Source organism: Thunnus albacares, chromosome 10, assembly GCF_914725855.1.
Source record: "Thunnus albacares chromosome 10, fThuAlb1.1, whole genome shotgun sequence".
NCBI classification, from domain to species: Eukaryota; Metazoa; Chordata; class Actinopteri; order Scombriformes; family Scombridae; genus Thunnus; species Thunnus albacares.
Window position 1 is genome coordinate 29,576,247 of NC_058115.1, and position 21,298 is coordinate 29,597,544.

At 39.0% G+C, this 21,298-nt stretch overlaps 1 protein-coding gene across 3 annotated transcripts in view; it reads left to right on the forward strand.

The window, feature by feature from the left end:
• The window catches only part of LOC122990347 (polycomb group RING finger protein 3), a 119,892-nt gene that overhangs the window by 55,813 nt on the left and 42,781 nt on the right, over positions 1-21,298 (forward strand). For 2 of the 3 annotated variants that reach the window (XR_006405328.1, XM_044363675.1), the window contains exon 8: positions 1,675-1,812. Coding sequence is in view for 2 of the 3 variants with exons in the window: in XM_044363675.1 (XP_044219610.1) it covers positions 1,675-1,812 (138 nt within the window). In the remaining variant the exon portion in view is untranslated. Of the gene's footprint in view, positions 1-1,674; positions 1,813-5,676; positions 5,758-7,292; positions 14,553-21,298 lie in introns of those variants that run through there. The other variant, XM_044363674.1, reaches the window with a different exon arrangement.

A 21,298-nucleotide genomic window follows, 5' to 3' on the forward strand; every position in this document is an offset into this window, starting at 1 on the left:
CAGACAGAGGGATTGTGACAGTAGACACCCACAAATGAAGGAACACAAGGCTTTCTGTCCTCCTTTCTTATTCTTTGATATGTGGGGGCTAGAATCTCAGTTGGCAGTGATGCATTCTGACTCCTGCAACCACCGACTGCCAAACCACCTACCGTGTCACCTCAGGGAAAAAACAAGTGCAGGGGCCAATGGCAGTGACACCCGGTCACATGAAAGAAGCCAATGAGCAGGAGACAAACAGACAATGCTGGTTCAGTGAGATGTGCAGTGCAAGCATAAGGGGAAATCTACACCAGTCTCAAACTGAGGGCTGGTGAAGTCAGCAGCTTTTGTGAGACTCGGATAACAGTGTCAAACAGGCGTCTCTTGTGTCGAACTGTGAGCACAGAAACTGTTTTCAAAGCAGCAATGCTCCAACTGTTTTTCCCGCTTTTTAACTTTCAATTAAAACTAAACATCTACAGCCACATAGCAGCCCTGTGAGGCTGTAATCCTCATTTCACAGCACAAAACAAAACTGTTAGATGGATGAAAAAGTATCCACCAGGGCAAGGATAAATGCATTGGCCCGACGGCGGTGCCAGAGGAAAGGCCTTGTTAGCTAAAGATGGAGTTTATTTTTTAGTTTCTTTGGTACAGTGGTCATTTTAGCACTTTTCATAAAGCTTGTCAGGCTAAGCTACATTCTTAGACTTATCTTTCTCTAGTCTAAGGCATTTTCAGAACAAAGTTTTCTTTAGATATAGGACAGTAATAGAAGCTCAATGTCAACCTAGCAAACATTGCTAACTTGCTAGAAATTGGTACCTTGCCAACTAAAACCAAAACACTTTGAGGAAGGCACAGTTACATCATCATACCATACAGGAGGGCATTTGTACTGTTTATCTGAGCAGAAAAATTAGTTTATGAAACAGCTTTTGCTAAACTGATGGCATCTTTTATTTTGGACACAATGGTGTCCAAAAGAGAGTTTACTAAAGCTGAACTTTATGTGAAAGCTTTGCAGAGATTAGCTTCACCTCCATGAGTTAATCCTCTGCTTGTGACATTTCCAATCAGATAAATTGTGTGAAATTGCAATGATAAATTCTTATATGACCAGCACACTAAGCTGTACTTTTTCAGGCATTTGCTTTGAGCTGAATGCTAAGATTAGCATGCTAATACTGTTCCATGCTAAACTTACATGCAAAACCATAAATGTTCATTACTTCATATGTACAGTTTAGCTTGTTAACATGCTAATTCTCAGCCTGTTAGCATACTATATTAGCATTATTAGCATAATTGGCAAGTATTCAGCCATTATGTTTTGGAAAAGTGGAAATTTTGACCTTTTGGAAGCAAATCAGGTTCACCAAAGTCATTAAGATTCATCAGTGAAGCAGTTTTCAATCCATTTAACAGTTAGGGTTCAGTCTGGGTGAACTGTGTATACATATATAAATATAGAAATCTCACCTTGTTACTAGCAAATTCTGCAGACTTTTTACCCACAATAAGTATTGATAGCCTAACGAGGACTATAAGAAACAGTCTGACTCTGATGTTGTCATGGTTTACGTGAACTTGTCTCTAACTTTTAACCGTTCTGTATTTGGTTGCCACCTTACATTTTCCCCACAGGAGGATGTTAAGCCTTTTGCTCTGTGTTTGTGTGTCCTGTCACAGGTCAGCATCTGCTTGGAGTGCAACAGCAGCAAGCTTCGGGGTCTCAAGCGCAAGTGGATACGCTGTTCAGCACAAGCCACAGTCCTTCACCTCAAGAAATTCATCGCCAAAAAGCTTAACCTGACATCATTTAATGAGGTACAGATAATCACACGCTTCAGCAGCCCGGAAAGCAGTATGCAGAGAGGAAACCACTGCTAAATCTGTCACATGCTAAATGTAGTTTTAGTGATGGTGTGAGATTATGAAACCACTTAAATCACAAGATAAAGAAACATTCAAATGGAAATGGAAAACTTGAACATTTAACACCAGTGAAATCGCTTCATGCTGTTTTTTAACTTGCTAAAACTCCGAAAAGGTCAGAATGCATAGTGTATTTTGCAAGTTTTACTTTGGTTTTCATCATGAAAGGAACATAAATAGAATGACAGAAAGGGTTTAATTAGTACAGAATCACCAAAACTTAAATTATTCTTAATCAAAGGGTCTCAACTGGCTGGTTTAACAAGAAGGGGAGTATCATGGGTTAAATAGTGGTTTTCATTCCAAGGAGTTTCAGTCCAAAATCACGTCATTTTATGACAAAATGATTGTATGGATTACTGTTCTCAGTCATCTTAATTCCTGAGTTTAACAAACACTGTTGATACAGTCATCTATGGTTATTATAGACTGACAAAACACGCATGTTTTCTCCCAAAATGGATTTGTAGCAATTTGGAACAAATCTCTTTAGTTCTTGGCGTTTAATTTTAACTTGTGTTGGAGCACCAGCTGGGCAGTGTGGGCCATGTGTATCAGAAAGTTTAGTTAAAAGAAATTACATAAAGGTCACTATGCTTTTTCTGCACTGACTCATACGAGGCCCTTTTTGGTGTTTGTTGAATTTAGAAAGAAACAATCCCGTTGTGATAATCTAGATTTAGTCATTTTTCTATCTATCATCTTTACCACCCCGTTCACAGCAGCGGGGGGGGGGGTGGGCGATAGTTCGACAGATGGATTTTTTAGGATGCTGTGAATAATCATCGCAGGCGCCTAGTTGTCTTCTTTTTTTTTCCTCTTTTCTGTGTCTTTTTTTTTTCTCTACTGGCTGTCACAGAGATGAGTGGGTAGGCTCCATCATATCGTCGGCCTCCATAGCACATCTTTGGCAAGGCGGTCGCTCTCCCCGCCAGCCATTGTTATCCTATCTATTGACTATCAAAAAGCTGTTGTTCGAACAAAATTCTGTTTTCAGCAACAAGCCGAGCGCAGAGCTTTACAACACGCCGCTTTGTCAAAGAACAGTGCGGCATTTACTCAGTCCTCATGTTTGTAAACCCACCGTTGTGGTCCTGTCACCCATCTAAAAGTCTCTCAGCTCACAGGAACTGTATGTATGAATAAATTACAATGAATAAGAAACGCTCAAACCGAGTCAACCAACCTCTTTAAAACAAGGTTAATTAATCTTCTGTAGATTGTGATGTCTAATGCAGGAGATATCAAAATACTAAAAAACATAAATTATAAAGAATGCTTTGTAAATAGATGGAAGGTTTTCACATTTTAGAGCACATTTCTGGCTTGTAGGCAATAGGTAATATTCTCTTGTGACGCCTTGTCACAGTTTGTCACAGTTGCCCTAGAAAATCTTTTCATGAGCCAAGAAAAACAACCCTGTTTTCAGCTTTGTGATGATATGTTGTGTTTTTTTTTTAGATAATTCAATGGAGTTGTAAAAGGTTTATTTAGCTTAAAAAGTAGAGAACTTTATCCTCCAAATTTGTAGATGCATGGTTTTCACTGGACAGCTGTATGACAGCTATATGATAAGACTTATGTTTCCTTTTTAAATTAGTTAAAGAGACCTGAAGAGGTAAAACTGTAGTGTTCACATGAAAAAAGCAAAGATTTGAGGTTTTTTTTTTAGCAGAGATGGTTTTTCTTCCTTTTTCTTCTTCTATTAATCATCTCACACATGCATTTTATCCCTGAAATATACAGGAACATTTCCTGTATGGGATCATGTGTGAATGGGAGCAGGGATCAATATTCAGAGAAATCTGTACCACTAATTTCCCTCCTCAAGACCTTGTAACATTTCAGGGAAAATGCCAGTATGTGCCGTGAATGAAAGCAGTGATATTGCAGGGACAAGTGCGTAAAGGGAAATGTTTTGCAAATGTTTATTCATGTAACTGTAACTGTATTGCTTTCATAAAGCCGTATCGATTATTTAATGCTCCGTCAGACGCTGAACTACGCTCAAGCTGATTATTCAGAATCTTCAATCTGACAGAGCTTTGAATAATCAGTTTGGTTTTATGAAAGCAACACAGTTAAAGTTACATGAATAAACATTTACAAAAGAGTGTGAACATTTTATTTAAAACATTTAAACAACACAAAAAATAGCAACGTCTCCTCTATTCAAGCGACGGCTCCCTTTCACGAGTCGGTGTCTGTGCTTCGACAAATTCACAGCATCATGTCAAGTTTAACATCTTTAATCTCACAATCCGAATCATATCCATAACATTAACTACTCTTAAGGAGTGCAGAGTAAGTGAAGTGTTGATGCAGGTATATGAAGAATAGAGGTGTGGGGTGTCAGATCCATGGAGAAGAGATGGTTTGTAAATTCACTCATCACTCTTGCTGATTAACGGGGCTCAGCGGGCGCCGTTCCACTAGAAACATCTCTAAATGCACAGCAGGAGCATTTATTCACTGACAAACTGTACACACATCGCACTGCACGTTCACAGCTAACATTATACTGCAAACTTCATACTCTCTGCTCACACACCCGCGCTCTCTCTCTCTCTCTCTCTCTCTCTCTCTCTGTCTCTCTCTCTCTCTCTCTCTCTCTCTCTCTCTCTCTCTCTCTCTCTCTCGACCAGACTCCCTATGCACACGACCTAACCCCCCTCCCCCCATCTATTCTGGCATTGCTGTGGCATGTGTGAAAAGGCGTAAGATGGAAATGTAGCTGCATGTGTGAATAGTGAAAATCACTAGCGGTGCCTGAATGGTTAATCCAGTGATTTACCGGTAACTATGTGTGAAAGTGAGCCTTTGTGGGGATCCTGAACACTAGTTTGGGGACTCTCAAAACCAGTGCATTATGGCCATTTTTGCTTAAAAAAGTGACTAAAACATATCAAAGTAGCATTTCATGAAGAAGCGCCATCACTTTTTGTCTCATATCATTTTGGTGAGGATTATGAGCGTCGCCTCAAAGCTGTGATGTACAACTTTCTGTTCAGTACGAGGAAATCAAAGAAGATTTTCTCACTTTCTTTCTTTTTTTCACTTTGACAATTTATTTTTTTTTAAAGATGAAGTCACAGCTTCTCAGCTCTTCCTCTGTATTTATCTTCAGAAGCACAAACCTGGTCTGTTTTCACTCCTCTGTGGATGCCGATAAAGGCTGTCTGGTGTTCATCCATCAGAGCGTCCTTACACTGAGAGCCAGCAGGTGGCGCTGTGGCAGTGTTCGTCTCCAGCGTTCACTGTCTCCCTCCCTGCCTCCCTCTCTCTCCCTCTCTCCCTCTGTCCTCCAGTATTGATTGGAAAATGCAGATGTGAGGCACTGCTCAGCAGAATATCAATGTTGACTTCACAGGAGGAGAGGGGTAGATTTGGTGAGCCAGACTCGTGTTTAGTATTGAACTTCTGTGTTCTCCCAAAAAGCCTCGCTGCTGCACAGGTGCCAGGGGCCGCTCCATGTCAAAATAAGCTTCCCCCCAGCTGTCTCTCCAAGAAACAGCGATGTTATAGCTAACTGAAACTGAAAAAAGGAGAGGAGAGGGGCAGAGTTTAGGTGGTGAAAGTTTTATTTCTGCTCGTACGTAGCCTGGGAAACCAGCAGCAGAGGCCTCCAACCAGTGTTTCTCCTTGTGTGTCGTGATCTTAACCCCTCCTGAGGGAAACAGGGAGTTTATTTCTTTGCTGTGAGACTTTCAGGTCCGATATTGTTCGATAACTTGCTCTTCTGTTGTCTTTTCACAGCTGGACATTTTATGCAACGAGGAAATCTTGGGAAAGGACCACACTTTGAAATTTGTTGTTGTGACAAGATGGAGATTTAAGGTAACTGATGCTTCAAAAAGAAGGATATTTTGTCATAGTTTGGTGCTAATTTTATATTATCAATGAACTAATGTTAATATAAGAGTTAAATTGCATTATAAATGAATCAATATAGTCAGCTTTGTTGATTTGTAGGACTAATATGATCTTATTGATTGAACACAGGTGTAACAAATTAATATGCTGCCACTCTGAGTGTCTTAAATCAGTTTGATACAGTTATAATCGATTAAAAAATGTTAATATATAAAAAGACTCTCAGATGAAATCTTAGATTAAAACCTCCAAGAGATTGAGAGCTCTATAATTCTGTCCTGAACTTCATTTTCTAACATTATTTCAGCCAGCTGAGCTGAATCGATTTAACTGCATTATTGTCTGGCATCCTCAGCTGTTGACCCTTAATTACTGTTTCAACATCTGTCAGGCTTTCCGTTCTAGCACTGCATGTATTCAGATTGCAATAATTGAGGCTGATTTAACACTTGAAATTCATGGTAGTTTTTGAAACTATTGGTGCCTTTTTATTTCAGACAAAAGCAGTTTGTTATTTTGCAGGCTAAAATGACAACTGTGTCCGACACATTTTATTAGCTGTAGTTAGCTAACTAGCTAATCAATGCTAGGTTAGTTCCATCAGTTAACATTGGTAATTCACAGTAACGTTGGTTGAAAACTGACTTATTAAATGTTTCCAGCTGTCTTCTATCGACATTAGAGGCCTGCAGAAGGGTCTTAAATATGCACTCGGTGGCTACTTGATACAATGCTAACAAAAAAAGACGATAAGCTAAGCTACAGGCAAAAAGTCAGCAGCCTTATCAGTTGGTGATTCTTGCAGAAGACCATGCCACATGAAAATAAAAGAGCAGCTGTGTGTTGTTGTATTGCAGATTAGAGCTAGTTAGCCATTAGCCCTAAATGGCTAACTAGCCTAACTAGCCTACCGTTATTCAAATGTTTACTGTAGAAATTCATGATATGTTGCTTGGAAAAACAACAGAAAGGTTAGACTTATGCTTTATTGTTTGTATTTTTGAACAAAATGTTCCACTTTTACATGTGTTAAAGTTTTGAGGCTTAGAACAAATCAGTAAGTTTGGCAAACTTCCCTAAATCCAATAAAGAGTAGGACAGAGCTGCTAAACTCTAATATTAAAACATTTGGGACACCAGCTCCTTCACAGCTGACCTAACTTATATAAAACTCCACATAATCCTATGTAGTTAGCTTATGATATGCTAACTTTTGGCCTTGGGAGTAATTCTAGGTTCACTTTGCTCCTTTGTAAACCACTAACTAACTTACTACCCAGACAACACACTGTTTAATCGATTTCTTACAATTTTGCCTTCTGGTTCTGGCAGAACTTCAAACTCCTCCAAACCCCTGCATGTGCATCACTTCAGTCTATTCATAAATCCAAAGTTTTACAGACCTGCTGTGCTTTGACTATTTCTTTTTTGGGAGAAGGGTTTAGCAAACAGTCTCTACTGACTCGTGCTGAGGTTATGTTTTTGTCTTTTCATTTCAGAAATCTCCCCTCCTGCTCCATTACAGACCCAAGATGGATCTACTGTAGCTAAAACGGACACAACGGTTGTTTTTTCTTTTGGCCCAGTGGCCGCGGACTGTGCCGAAAACCTTTTTATTTATGCAAAGACGATCAACCAACACCAAGCAAACACCCGACGGTAAAAGTCCACACAAGCCAGCAAAATCGGGATCTAAAAAAGGGTGAAGGGGGGAGGGGGGCAAAATACACCGAGAACTGGCAACCTCCAGCACAGGTACTGCAACACTGGTGTGTTTTTAGGAACTAAAACAACCATTTTTTGTCCGCTACATCCTAGATATGTGAACAAAACAAAAAAAAAAAAAGAACAAAAAAGAAAAAAACAAATGGAGAGAAAGCATATATTTATACTTTTGTACAGAAGAGACACATGGAACCAAGACACTACTGGTGCTCTGTTTACACGCAAACAAGATGTCGGGAATCACGTGACCGTCTTTTTGAGCTTCATCCTCGCGAGACAAAGACTGAGAGGAGAGGAGGACGTTTTTATATAAAAAAGGTGTTTGTTTTTTTTGTTGTTTTTTTTTTTTTTTTTCTTCCTTCCTTTCCACAATTCACTCGACACATCTTGGGAGCACAGAAAGTATATGGAAAAAGTTATATAACAGGCATCAATCTTAAGCAGTTTATCAAGTAATTTGTCTCTGAATCTTTTTTTTTTTTTTTTTTTTTTTTTTTTTATTTCTTTTGTTGGCTTTGTCTAATTTGCTATTGGGTTCTTGATGATTGTCAATTGTGAATAGGCTAAAAAATTTTGTGTAGTAATTTATGTTCTATATACCAATATTGTACATAAAATGTCATTACAGAGAGAGTGATTGAAGAGAGTAAGAGAGACTTTAGACTGTTAAAAAAAAAAAAAAAGAGTGGATCCCAGAAGTGCTATCTATATGTTTTGGGCGACTTGTCCGGAGGTGATAAATTAGGATTTTTAAAGACAGACTCACTATCAGTATCAAAATATATAAATGCATCTTTATGTTGTCGGAGAAAGACACAAAAACAAATATATCAAATCCTTTGCCATTTGTGTGTATGTGGGGTCTACGTATGTTACATTGCTCTCATAGCATTACATGGCAGATAAGGAGAAAGCTTCAAAACTATCCCCCAACCCCCACGCTCCTCATCTCATCTACCTTCTCCTACTACAGTTATCATTTTCCTTTTTTTTTTTTTTGTTTTTTTTACAATATAAACAAGAAACTCTATCTGAACAATAATGCTACACACAACATTCATGTTTAAAAATGCCTGCAAGACATAAAAATTAAACATATGGGCAGAGAAGCTGCATTTTTTTATTGATTATAATCTCACATTTTCACATCATGCAGTCCTTAATATCCGTCCTTGTGTTTCTGCAGTCTCTCAGCAGCAACGGGCTGGTAAATACTTATACACCCACATGTTTACAGCTTTTGGTTTGAGCTGCTAGCAGCAGATGTGTTTGGCACTCTGAACTCTTATAACATGCATTTTTTTTTCCCTCTGCTAAATTCGATTAAGTATTGTGCAAATAGCTGCAATAGAAATGAAATTATTTTGTAGATGTAAAAAACACACACTCGTCTGCAACAAAGCTTCTCATCCTGTTTTCCTTCATTACAGTTAGGTTTTAAGTATGGGTACTCCCTCACACACACACAGGAAGTGATTGGACAAAGCAAAATATAAACAAAATGGTAAAACTACAAGCTTTCTCTTCAGAGCTGGACTTCTTTAGCGTGAAGCAGCATACAGGGGGCCGGTTTGGTAAACAGGAGTGCAGTGAGTGCAGATTACTGATGTCACATTGTTGCGTTTTTCTGGGGTATTTTTCAGTCACTTCTCACTGCCAGTTGGAACTGCAAGTGTGCAAAGTTGCGCAGTGTTTAAGAAAATCAACTTAAGACATTTTCTGAAAGTCTAGTGGATATTGTTTTTGTCACAAAAATCAGTGTAAAACTGGGGAGTTTTTTTTGCAGAATAGCCAGTTTTCAATATTGTTGACTTCACAAGACAAAAAAATTTACGAGTCGTTTTTGAGAAATAATTCACAAATTCAGGTTTCGCACAGGGACAGAGATTTTTTTGAAGATTTTGATATGAAATTCTGAATAAAATGACTACAGCTTGGTCATTTGGTGCTTATAAATGTACGTTTCTAATCTTGAGGAAGGTTGTTCCTCAGGAACATGCTGTTCTTAACTGTGTGACGCAGCAAACTGATGATCTGTTTAATCATAAACAAAATGTCTTAACTCACAACATTCAAAGCGAACTGCTAAAACCCTCTGTAACGTTCCCGCAACTGGATCCCTAAACGCCATGTCAGACCTCAAGTAGTATTACCTCACTGACCTGTCTCATCAGTCAGTACTTAATTAGTTTCCCTTTTGTGCATTGTATCTGCCCACAACAAGGTGTTTTGTTTGTATGTTCCATTGCAGGGTTCCTACGCATCTGTAGGCTCCAAAGATGTGGAAAAATATTAAATATTAATTTGAAAACTGTCTTGAAATTGGATAATAAATCTGTAAGGTATGAAAAAAACAACAACTTTGGTCCATATCTGATACACAATCCTCTTATCCTTCCCAGTATTGTGATGTTTGCAGTTTTGTGTCAATTAGCTTGTTCACCGTTGTACAACATCTGTCATAATCTTTAAATACAACATCTGGAGATAGTATATCAGATTTGGAAATGGGGAAACATGTGTAGGAACCCTGCTACATAAGGACCTATGACGTGCGTGTTAAATAAACATTTTTATAGCCTACAGTACAGGTCTGTACCAAACCAGCTCAACCAAAACTCCTCCTTCAGTCTTTCATATCATCTCTGCATGTTTCAGTTTCACTTCTTGTGGTAACAAGTTAAAGTTTCGAGGCCCTTAAATCCAGTCACCTATGTAAAGTGACCATTGTTTTTGGTTTTTTGTGACAAAAAAAATGGAAAGTATGATTTTTTTTTTTTTTTTTTTTTTTTTAAGGTTAAAATGCAAATGACCTACGGGTGCTTGGACCCTGGTTTACCTACCTGCAAGTCTAAGTGAAATCTGATTATTAAAATATAATTTGCAGCAAACACAATCTGCATTTTTTCCATTTCTCAGTTACTGCGAGTCTGTTTCTCTTCGCTATTATTTCTGTGGACATTGTGATTGAACTCTTGCAGCAGCAAACATTTGTTTGTAGAAACTAACAAAGGAACTAAAATGTGTGTTTTTTTTTTTTAATCTAGGCTTAAAAAAAGCCTGTGTGAAAGTCATTAAAAACCAAAAACATTGGGCATTACATGTTTGATTAGCTGATGGAAGAGTATTATGTCAGTGCTTGGTGAAAATCCCCCCAAAACATAATGTAAATGTGCGCTATTTTGTCTTTCTGTAAGTGCAGATTTGGTGTTGTTGCACCCTTACAATACTATTCTAAAGGCTAATACACAGGTTATTTTATAGAAATAAGGCCAATAGTGAGTAAATTCTGAGGTCCACATCAGTGATCTGATTGTTTGCAACTTTAAGTTAAGAAAATGCTGTTTGACCCTGAGATCAGCCGTCCTGCTTATTAATCATTATTGTATCATTCAGATATCAGTAAGTTCAGTCCATGATCTTCACTTATTCACCCATACTGAGTCTTTTTAATGTTTAGGTGTTGTCACCTCATGGTTGTCTTGTTAGCAGTCTGTTAAAGATTAAAATCTCCTAAATGTACATCAGCTTCTTCTTCAGGAGATTAAGCTGTAAAACATCCACAAAGGTGCTACAACAGTGACGACTGCAAACACAGTTTTAACTACAAATACATTGCTGTATTATGGGGAACATTTAGTTTGGTGATGTTAAGAAGGACTGGCATTGAAACACATGTGTTCTTTTTTTGTTTTTTTTCCTTCGGTTGTGTTCACACTGCACTGGCTCCAATTTTCAAGTTTTCTCTACATCAGATTTTCTTAATTGGTGTGACGAGAATTTTTTTAATTCAGTTCTCGACCACATAGATGAAAACATGAGGCATGAAACTTGTTTGAGTGATCAGATATGAATCAGCAGTGTTGCCATAACAAATTATACATTTTGAACCATTTATCTGAGAAAACCATCTTACACATAATGATGGAAAGAAGGCTAAAAAGACTGTATAGTTTCACAAAATCAAATCTACACACTATAAAGGTAGGAAATCAAGCAAGAGGAAGACTGTAAGTTGACATATTTTACTGATGTGACGGTGGCAAAAAAGGTGCAAAAGACACAATGTGCACAAACTTAAAAAGAAAAAGGATGTTCTTCTAAAATAATGGTCTTGTGCACCTTTTCTGTCACCATCTCAAAAGTAGAACATTGTCTTTTCACAGCAGTCGACATCCACTTTGATTTCTTTTCCTTTTACAGCTTGCAGGTTCTTCAGTGTATATATATGACACAAAAAAAACCCTGATGTTTGGATGTGAGCACAAAAGTTTGCAGTGTGAACAACACCTTTCACTTTGAGTATTGTTCCGAGAATCCTGTGATCTGTGTGACGGACGAGGAACCTGATAGGAAACAGTAGCGTCTTCTTTTCTTTTCTTTTTTTTTTTTTTTTTTAAGGGGCTTTTCCACAGTTACGGTCAGCAATTGTCTGTCTCTGCCTCTGGTGCTTTCCACGGTGCTAACGACTCCTCGTTTCAAACTTCAGACTTCTTCAAGAACGATCCAGTCAGAGACAGAAAAGCACTGTGTTGCAAAGTTCTCCTGTCGCCCGTTTTCAGACGTCTTTGCGCTGCACCTGTACGTGACTCGAGTCCCTGGGTGTCTTCTCTTGTCAGAGCTGTCTTGCTGTGCAGATAAAGAAGGTGCTGGCTCCCCCCCCCCTCCCATCTTTCATTGATTTGTTGGGTTCGGTCTACCCACTTGCCCAGGCTTGCTCGGGAAAGCAAACAGAGGGAATTCTAAATAAGTCATAGACTGTGACGGGGCTGATGCTGGGAAAAATAAAAAGAAACCTGGTGAGAAATTGGGTGTGCTAGCTGCAATTTCCTGCCTCAAAGAGAAACTCACACTTATTATAGGCTTCTCTGGTGAGATGTTTGCGCCTTTCAGAGTCAGATTGAGACTTGCTTCAATCTCTAACAGATAATTGGCATCTTTTCCTTTAAAAAAATCACATAGAATAGATTTTTGCTTTTATATTCTCAAAGATCTCCTGAACTCTCTGGAGATTTGACCTTCTCACCAGTGTGTGTACACCCCGCTGGCTGCATCCTTCTTCACCTCCCGTGCACCGAAACGGATCGATGTTCACACTTATTATTGACACCAACATTGAAACATCAGTGATGCTACGCTTGACAGCCGAGCTAAGAGGCTTACAGGAGGCTCTGCTCTGCCGGGCTGCAGATAGGGTTCGGTATCGGCGCTCGAAAAAAGGTCTTCGGCATGCGGGGAGGCCGTGATCTGTCAGAATGTCAGCTCTCGTGCTCGTCTTCTCTGCCTTTGACCTTGAGCATCTGTCGGCCTGTTTATCTCCCGCTAGGATCAGTCTGAATCTCAAGGGCAAAAAGCAGCGTGAAATTTTGCTTCAAGATGGTTTTTGCTGCTTCACCTGGACTGACAGTACCAGCAGATCGTAGTTTACTCTACAACCATGTCATGAAGAGGAGCAAACCATTCATCTGAGCTGCTTTGTGCACAGTTCCTGCACTCGGGGAGATGTCTCTCTAAAAAAAAAAAAAAGGTAGCAACATTCATTTCAAGCTTGTGGGCAGCAGAATCATTCCTGGTAACTTAAAATGGCTCCTCTGTGTTTACTCCGCTGTAATAAGTGTCCACTCTGGGAGTGTGTGATAGCTTTCTTTTGTTGCCCAGCTCACTCTCTCCCTCATTTCTGAGTTTTCTCTGTAAAGCTCGGTAATCTCACGACAGGCTTTGTTTGACAGCGAAGGAGACCTCGAGGGTCACTCAGACGGCTATACGGACTAAAACACACACACACACACACACTCTCCCGTCTGGCCTGGTTGGCATGGCGCTGCTGCTGCTGCTGCTGCTGCTGCTGCTGCCGGCTCTGAAAAAGGCTCAAATGCACTGAATCACGTCGCCATGGGTGGTGCAGTTTTGAAGAGTAAATGACTGGTTAAATTATGGATTGTTTTACCACTTCAGGATTGTGACTGATGCTTTTAGAGATTTTGAACTTGAGAGTAGGATCAGCGAAAGACGCAGTAGTTGCAAATGACTCCCCTTGACATTTGTGTGCGAGTGCTAGAGACTGAAAACGCTGGTTTCAGTAAAATTCCCAAATAAATTGGGGGGAAAAAAATCGGTCAAACGCTACCAAGCCTCACAGTGGCATGCCCCCATGAGCCATAGCAGATGTCATCAATAAATCTGTCCAGTTTTGTATTATTGTTATTTATTTATGCTGAAAAAGTGACTTCTGCAGTTTTCTTGGTTAATTATTTTTTTTGAAGAGATTTTTTTTTTCTCCTGTTTGCTCAAATTTGTATTTTTTCTTTTTCTTTGAGAAAACTTTTACCGGACTGATGCATAAAATGGCTTAAATTATGAATTTGCAATGGAATTCCCTTTTTTTTTTTTGTATTATTCCAACTGTGTTAATGTCTTTGCAATGCTCTGTCTATGTATAACAAACACGTGTGTGTTCTTTTTTAGGTCAAGCTCAAAAAAAAAAAGAAAAAAAAAAAACTAAAATTGTGTGAATCTGGCAACGTGGTTATTGTATTTGCAAGGAAAATGTGCAATATACGGTTCTCAGATGGTTCCAGGTTTCAGCATAGAACTCCACTGTTTTATTTTTAACTTTTATTTTTTTCCAGTCAGGTCCTCAGGTCACTAAATGCCTTCTGGTCCTGAGGGTGACCAGGAAATCTCAGAACATACACTAATGCACCCGAAATACAAAAACGACTGGATTTTATGTTAGTCTCTTCTCTCTCTCTCTTTTCTTACCTCCCCGTTTTTTCTGTGACAATTTTTCCTCAGACCTTTTCTTTTTTTTTTTTTTTTTCAGGTTAACACAGGCACTTATTCAGGTGTCATTTCCTTGCCTCCTTTTTGTATTATTGTTATTTATTGCACATGTAATGAACTGGTTTCCATTGCCACATTTAATTCAAGGAGTTTGGGGTCTAGAATGGGGCTGGAATTTCTTACTTACAAAACTACAGAAGCTTTTGTCAAAACCTAACTGTGTATTTCATCAATAAATGCCTTTAAAAGTGCTACTGGTGCTGTATGGATTTGTTTAGTTAACCTGCTGGTACAACCTGAACACTTCTGTAGGGTTTTTTTGTTGTTTTTGGCTGTTTATTTAACTTTATATTTAAATAGAGAAAACAAACATTATAGAACAAATTCTTCTTGCATCTTTCACAGTGCCTTTTTAAAGATAATCAACTAACAATTAATCAAATATTGCAATGACAAAGTAGTAACTAGCAGGAATGAACCCACAGAGAATTTCAAAGCTTTTTTAGCCTCTTTCAGCTCATTGTTTTGGTTCTATAGTATATTTGCTGTTATTTTTTAGTCTCAGTTCTCACATGAGCCTTGTTACCAGCAGCTGCAGGCTTTGATAAACCCTCTGTACGCTACCTGTTCAGCACTGAACAGCTGGCAGACGTTGGTGACTAGCTGGTGAAGACAGTGGAACATCTGGTGGTGAAAGAGCCTGATATTTCTTACAGCAGGTTAAAACCAAACCAGATTTAAAAGGTGAATGCAACACATAAAATGAATGTTAACGTTGCTGGATGAGTAAATAAAGTTTGGTTTGTTAACATGTTAGCCATAACCCTAAAAGGTGAGAATATGTTAAGGGGCGGCAGGTTTGTCGGCTTGTTGTAAAGTTCTTCTGCCCTCTTGTGGCCAAAAGCGACCAGATGAATAACAAGACGATGATTATCAGCTGCTACTTTGTTTTTCATAACAGGAAGCCTATTCTCATTTCTTATCCTTCAAATCTAAGCTTAACTTGACACAGTACATAATATAACGTAAAAATGTTCTCAACAATGCTGCTTGTAAACTGGTTCTATTCATCTCTGAGGTCAAGTGTTTAACTCATCAAAATAATAAAACGTTGCTGAGAGCCATAAACTTGTCTGTTTTAAACTGAAAGTTGCAAAAGACAAAATATAGTAGAAACAATTCGAGGCTCATACAAGACAACTGTTAGAACAGAGCAGAAAAACCCATCAGCCAAGATATTCACCCTGAGCTCACAGCAACTAAAAAACAAAAAAAATGATTTTTTTTTTGGTGCAATGTTTATCACCCAGTGAGTTGCTTCCTTTTGGCAAATACACATCTTTGAATTAAAGTTTTAGCAGGACAATACGAAAAAAACAAGTTTGGGTCAATGAAAAGTTCAACAGCAGTAACATAAACACTGTTTTGTCACTAAGTGCCTTACAGCAGTGTGGCAGATGTTAAATGTCAGGCAGTCAGTGGCGAGGCCTCAGGTGTCCATCTGCTCACTCTACAGCTGCAGATATACATTCAGCCAATGTCCAGCATGGTTTTTATCCTGTCTGAAGTATGAATTTATACTTTCAATACCCAAAAATCAGAGTGGGGGAGATTTGCAGTTATTCTGGATATGTGCAAAAAGTAAACCAGTCTAAATACAGTGTTTCGATGCTTGTAGAGAAAATCCTTCATCAATATAAAACTCAGCTTGCTGCAGGACCAGGTTGTCCTTCTTAGAAAAATTAGTTTTTAGTAAATAAAATATTAATGGAAAAACAAATGTACAAAAAAACAAGACTAGGTCAAAACCTAGTATATGGCTGGACTGTGTATGAAACGCTAGAGGGCTTTTAATTTGAAATGATGGATACAGGAAGTGCTGACACATGGCGACCAGGCCCCCAGGAAATGCGCCGTTCTTTGACTGAAGCCAGTTTGACACAAGGCCTTTCTCAACACCAAGTACGCCAAGTTCAGGATTGCATACTTGCTAGTTCAGACTTGGCAAATTCGACTCAGGAGTACGAACTTCTGAGGACGCAGTACGGTCATTCTGCAACTAGAACAGCAGCAGCTCAGCTTCAACACAACTACCTGACTGTACTGTGACAAAATCTTCTCAAGTCAAAGCTCCACTAACACTTTTCTCAGGAGAAAATAACCTCATTGACAGAGAGATGCAGGAAATTATGTTATTCAGTCTGTAATAAAAATCCAAACTGTTATCTAGTTTAATAAAATAAAACTGAAGTCTTAAATATATTAAGACTTAAGTGACATATTAGCAGTCCTACAGCGAAAATTACAACAGCTTTTAGCCTGGTTCAAAATCTCTGCCATCCCTGCCGGTCAGTGAGAAATGCATTCTGGGATACTTGGTTGTCCCAAGCTTCAACCAACTAGCGGTGTAACCTGATCAGGCAGTCAGTCAGTCAGTCAGGTGTGTTTATAGGGCTGGCCCTGCTGTTGCAGTCCAGCCCCCCAAAACAACAAACAAACAAACAAACACCTGGAAACTGCACTTGCAAATCTTTTTTGGCTTCTTTAGGTTGGTTGGAAAGATGACGGATTGTACAACAAAAGATTTTTGACTTGCAGAAATATGACTTATATTACACAGAAACATTACCTGGAATTATTTATCGCAAAGTCAGTTTTGTCTTCTCTCCTTTGACACCTGATGTATCTGAAGCTGTGGTGAATCTGTTACTCCAAGAAGATTAAAATAATGGATTATTTTCAAACACAATTTCACACATAAGTAGTTTCAAGCGTGACAGGGTTTGCCGCCTCACAGCTGCTCAGGATTGGACGTTCGAAGCTGGAGCTGATAGATTTTTACTGCATCGCCATTAGTTGTAGAGTTCTAGATGAGGTTTTGAACGTACAGGGGACGGACACAGCATAACAAACACGCACAACCCAAAGCTCTGCGTTTATAGAGCTTATAATGTTCAGTCATTGTTTTGTTTGACTGTGAAAATGATAAGATCAAATCCTGGATCAGCACAGTATCCACAGGAGCAATATAAATAGACTTCATTGTGATTAAATGCATGAACATTAAACATAAATGAACATCTTTAATCCCCTCCGCAGTGGCACTGATACCGATATTCATTTGAAATTATAAATGTATGACTTCATTTTCTATCAATGGCCCCTCCTGCGGTGCAGAAACCGAGTTGAGGTTTTTATTCGCCGCTCGCAGTTCGAGGAGAAATTACTCTCAGAAGGCAACAGGATGCGATGTGTTGTTTGCTTTCTCAGGACCATTAGATGGAAGCTATTTCAGTCGGTATCTGTAGGCGGAGTGCTCAGATGTGTGAAATGAGAAGAGGAAAACCACATTATTGACTCATTAACCATAAAGTCCACGGTATGGAGACTGTGGATCTGCCTTTTATTTTCCATCACTGATGTTTTTACCCCATAGTGCTGTAATTACACCAGCGGGGGCATCCAGAGTCAGGGCAGTAAATCAGGACGAGATACTAAAAGGGTGTTTGGATGTAATGAAGTGGTTTAAAACCTTTTTTGGTTGTGACTTCATAATAAAAACAGAACAGATCATTTTTAGAAGCCTGAAGGAGGTCAAACTACTGCTGTAGATATTCAGCAAATACAGCGCGGTAGATAATATACAGTTTCACCTGACAGCGTTGTGTTTATTCTGCTTGTCAGCTTGTTTTTTCACTGAAATGTTAGGATGTTGCACTGAGTGACATTTTCAATCCCATCACTCCTCGTTTTGGCTGCATCATCATGTTAAATGGAAATATTCTAAATGTCTTGTACATCTAGATTTTATACATATTTTTCATATTTCCACTACAATTCAAAATGTTATTATTATTATTGGGTTTAAATGTTTGACTGCACATCATGAGCTGCTTCTGCGAATACTGCATTTCATTGTATTTTTTTTTTAAACTTTAGTGTTTTAAACTATATGGCTATTATGCCTGTTTCACTAGTTTGTCATGTCCAGTCGTTTGAGTGAATCAACTGGGTCTCTACACACTTTTGCTTTATTTTATGGCTTTATTAGATAACAATAGTAGAGAAGTGACCGGAAACGAGGAAACACTGCAGCGTCTGAACCCCTGAACCACAGGAGCGTCCCATGTGTTTGTATTAAATATGTTGTAGAAGATAGAAGGATGCTTTTTACGTTTATTTATGTATATCCGTGTTCAGATACATGAGCCAATTTCTTTTTATAAGTTTCTATCTGAATGTTTTGCACATCGCTCTTCACTGATCAAAAGAGAAAAAGAGATGAGATTTGAAGATTTTAAAAAGGAATTCCATCAAATCAAAGTTGAACAAGCGTAGCCACCTTCCACCTACAGTAAACATGACGATGAGATGACAGGTCCTGGTCCAGACATGACATTATCTCCTTAAAGCCCAGAAACACAACAGTTTTGAGGATCCTCAGTCTCACTCTTGGCATCGACAATCATCAGTCATCCTCTTTTAATGTCTGTTAGATCAGACTATGGGGCCTGTTCTCTATAAGTGTTGATTTATTCTATGTTAGAGTCAGATCTAGAAAGTAACATCAGATATTTACAAGTACTCTCCTTACTTGAGCCACTTACTAGAGTGGTTTCACTTTGCTTTTTTTAAAAATAAAATCTGATGGCTGTAGTTACAGGTTACTTTACTAATTATGATTTTACATATCAAACAAATAAGATCATGTGCTGCATTGTTGAAGTTTAAACTCAACAGAAAAGTAGTTTAGCTTCAGCAAAAACATTCAATGTTGTACCTACAATCAATTTTATGTACAAATACTATGAACTAAGTACTTTTACCTGTTATTCATTTTTGCTGCCATTATAAATGTACCTTTACTTAAAGGACCAGTGTTTAGGATTTAGTGGCATCTAGCAGTGAAGTTGCAGATTGCAACCAACTGAATACCCCTCACCCTCCTCTTCCAAGTGTGTAGGAGAACCTACGGTGGCCACAAAACTTGTGAAAAACGCAAAAGGTCCTCTCTAGAGCCAGTGTTTGGTTTGTCCATTCTGGGCTACTGTAGAAACATTATAACATGGTGGCCTCCGTGGAAGAGCATCCACTCCCTATGGAGATATAAAGGGCTCATTCTAAGGCAACAAAAACACAATAGTTCTTATTTCCAGGTGATTATACACTAATTAAAACATACTCATGAATATTATATTTCCTGTTTTGGCTAGATGCCACTAAATTCTACACACTGCACCTTTAAAGAAGTGTTTGAATGCAGGACCTCTGGTTTTCCACTGTGATATTGCTACTTGATATAAAAGGATTTGAATACTACTTCCACTACTGCACTGGGTATAGTTTCCTCTTGAGATCACCAGTGCTGTAATTGCCGGCACCGCTTCATAACTGATCAAAGCAGAAGTCCAGACAGTGTGAGGCAACTCCATATTTTTAGGGAGATTACGTGATACAACTGTCCTCAGATAACCCCCTCCATGTCATCTGAACATGCTGACAGCTGTGGGGGTTACAGCAGATCAGGGGAGTCTGAGCCAGCACCGTGAAAGAACAAGATTTTCCTCATACTGAGTGACCCAGTGGATGCGGTTCGATACAGCGAGGAGGTAAGTGGAGGGATCGGCAAGTGTCACGGCTTTTTTTTTTTTTTTCCCAGAGCCCCAGTGCCCGATTCTCTTGATGTGTCTCGACAGCCATGGGTGGAGCGACAGCGAGAGCAGCCCTGTTCTGCATGATATGCTCAGTACTGCTGGTTTTGACAGCAGCCTCCCCATCCGTCTCCTCTCTTGCCTCAGCAGAAAAATCAAAGCCTCCTATCTACAGTAAGCACGGCTACTGTTAATCAGTTCAGTGTTTAACCTTGTCAGTACTGTATATCAGCTCTATGAAAGACAGGATCTCAAACTTTGGTCATCATCATTAAATTACAATTAACTTGAACATTACAGTGAGTATTATATGACAGCAGTCGACTGAAATTGCATTCAGCCATGAAATTGAACCTTTGGAGTTGGAGAACATTGCACCTCAGAGATGAAAAACCTTGCAGGCTTACAGTTTTATCTTCCTGTCTTTTATAAATTCATTTGTCTTATTTATTTCTTTTCATTTACTTTCAATTCTGGCCCTTCACGGGTTTGGCAATATTATAGCTTCAGGTTATTACTGCTCTGCGTGACGCAGGGCAGAGAGACCGGCAGAGAAAGGAAAGGTCAATAATTCATCAACCAAGACACAAAGGTGGCAGCACAAAAAAAAAAAAAAATCTTTCAGCTCCAGAATGAGGACACTCTTGGATTCCACTATAGCTCCACATGTTAAAAAGCTTCAGATATTAAGCATTTAATCACTGCCTGAGTATTTACACTAAGGGGACATTTCATTGCATTTTGCTGAGCTACTCCTGGCTTCGTTCCAACTTTGAAAATCAAAGATCCTTTCTACATAATTATGACATCATTTACAAGTTTATCGTAATTGCAAGATTTTTCATAATTTTGAGTTGCATTGAAATGCTAAAAAGTAACTGAACCTTTGCAGCCTCGTTAGCCGGCCATGCTAACATTTGCAGCTTTAACGTTTAAACAGACACTGTTCAATTCCACACACTTTTGTTCTTGTGGTTTTGGTTTTGGAAAGTCGTGACACGGCCCCCTAAACTCTCTGTGGATGTGCAGCATCCAAATCTTGACAGTGTCTTGCTATGGCTATGATTGGATTATTGCTGTTCAGAAGAGGGGCTTATGGAAGTTTTAATTACAATATGCTTTCATATTTCAGCACTTTTCACTGCTCATAGATACATACATACAGACGGGTGGCAAATTAAAGGAAAAACCAGTACAGGCCTGAATGCTTGACCCCTACAGTGAGGGGATCTGGGGGCTCTGTCATGCTGTTGGGGGGCATTTTGCTGGAATGGTTTGGATCCACTTGTCCCTTTAGAGGGAAGAGTTACTGCAAATCAATACAAAGTTGTTCTGAGTCACCTTTG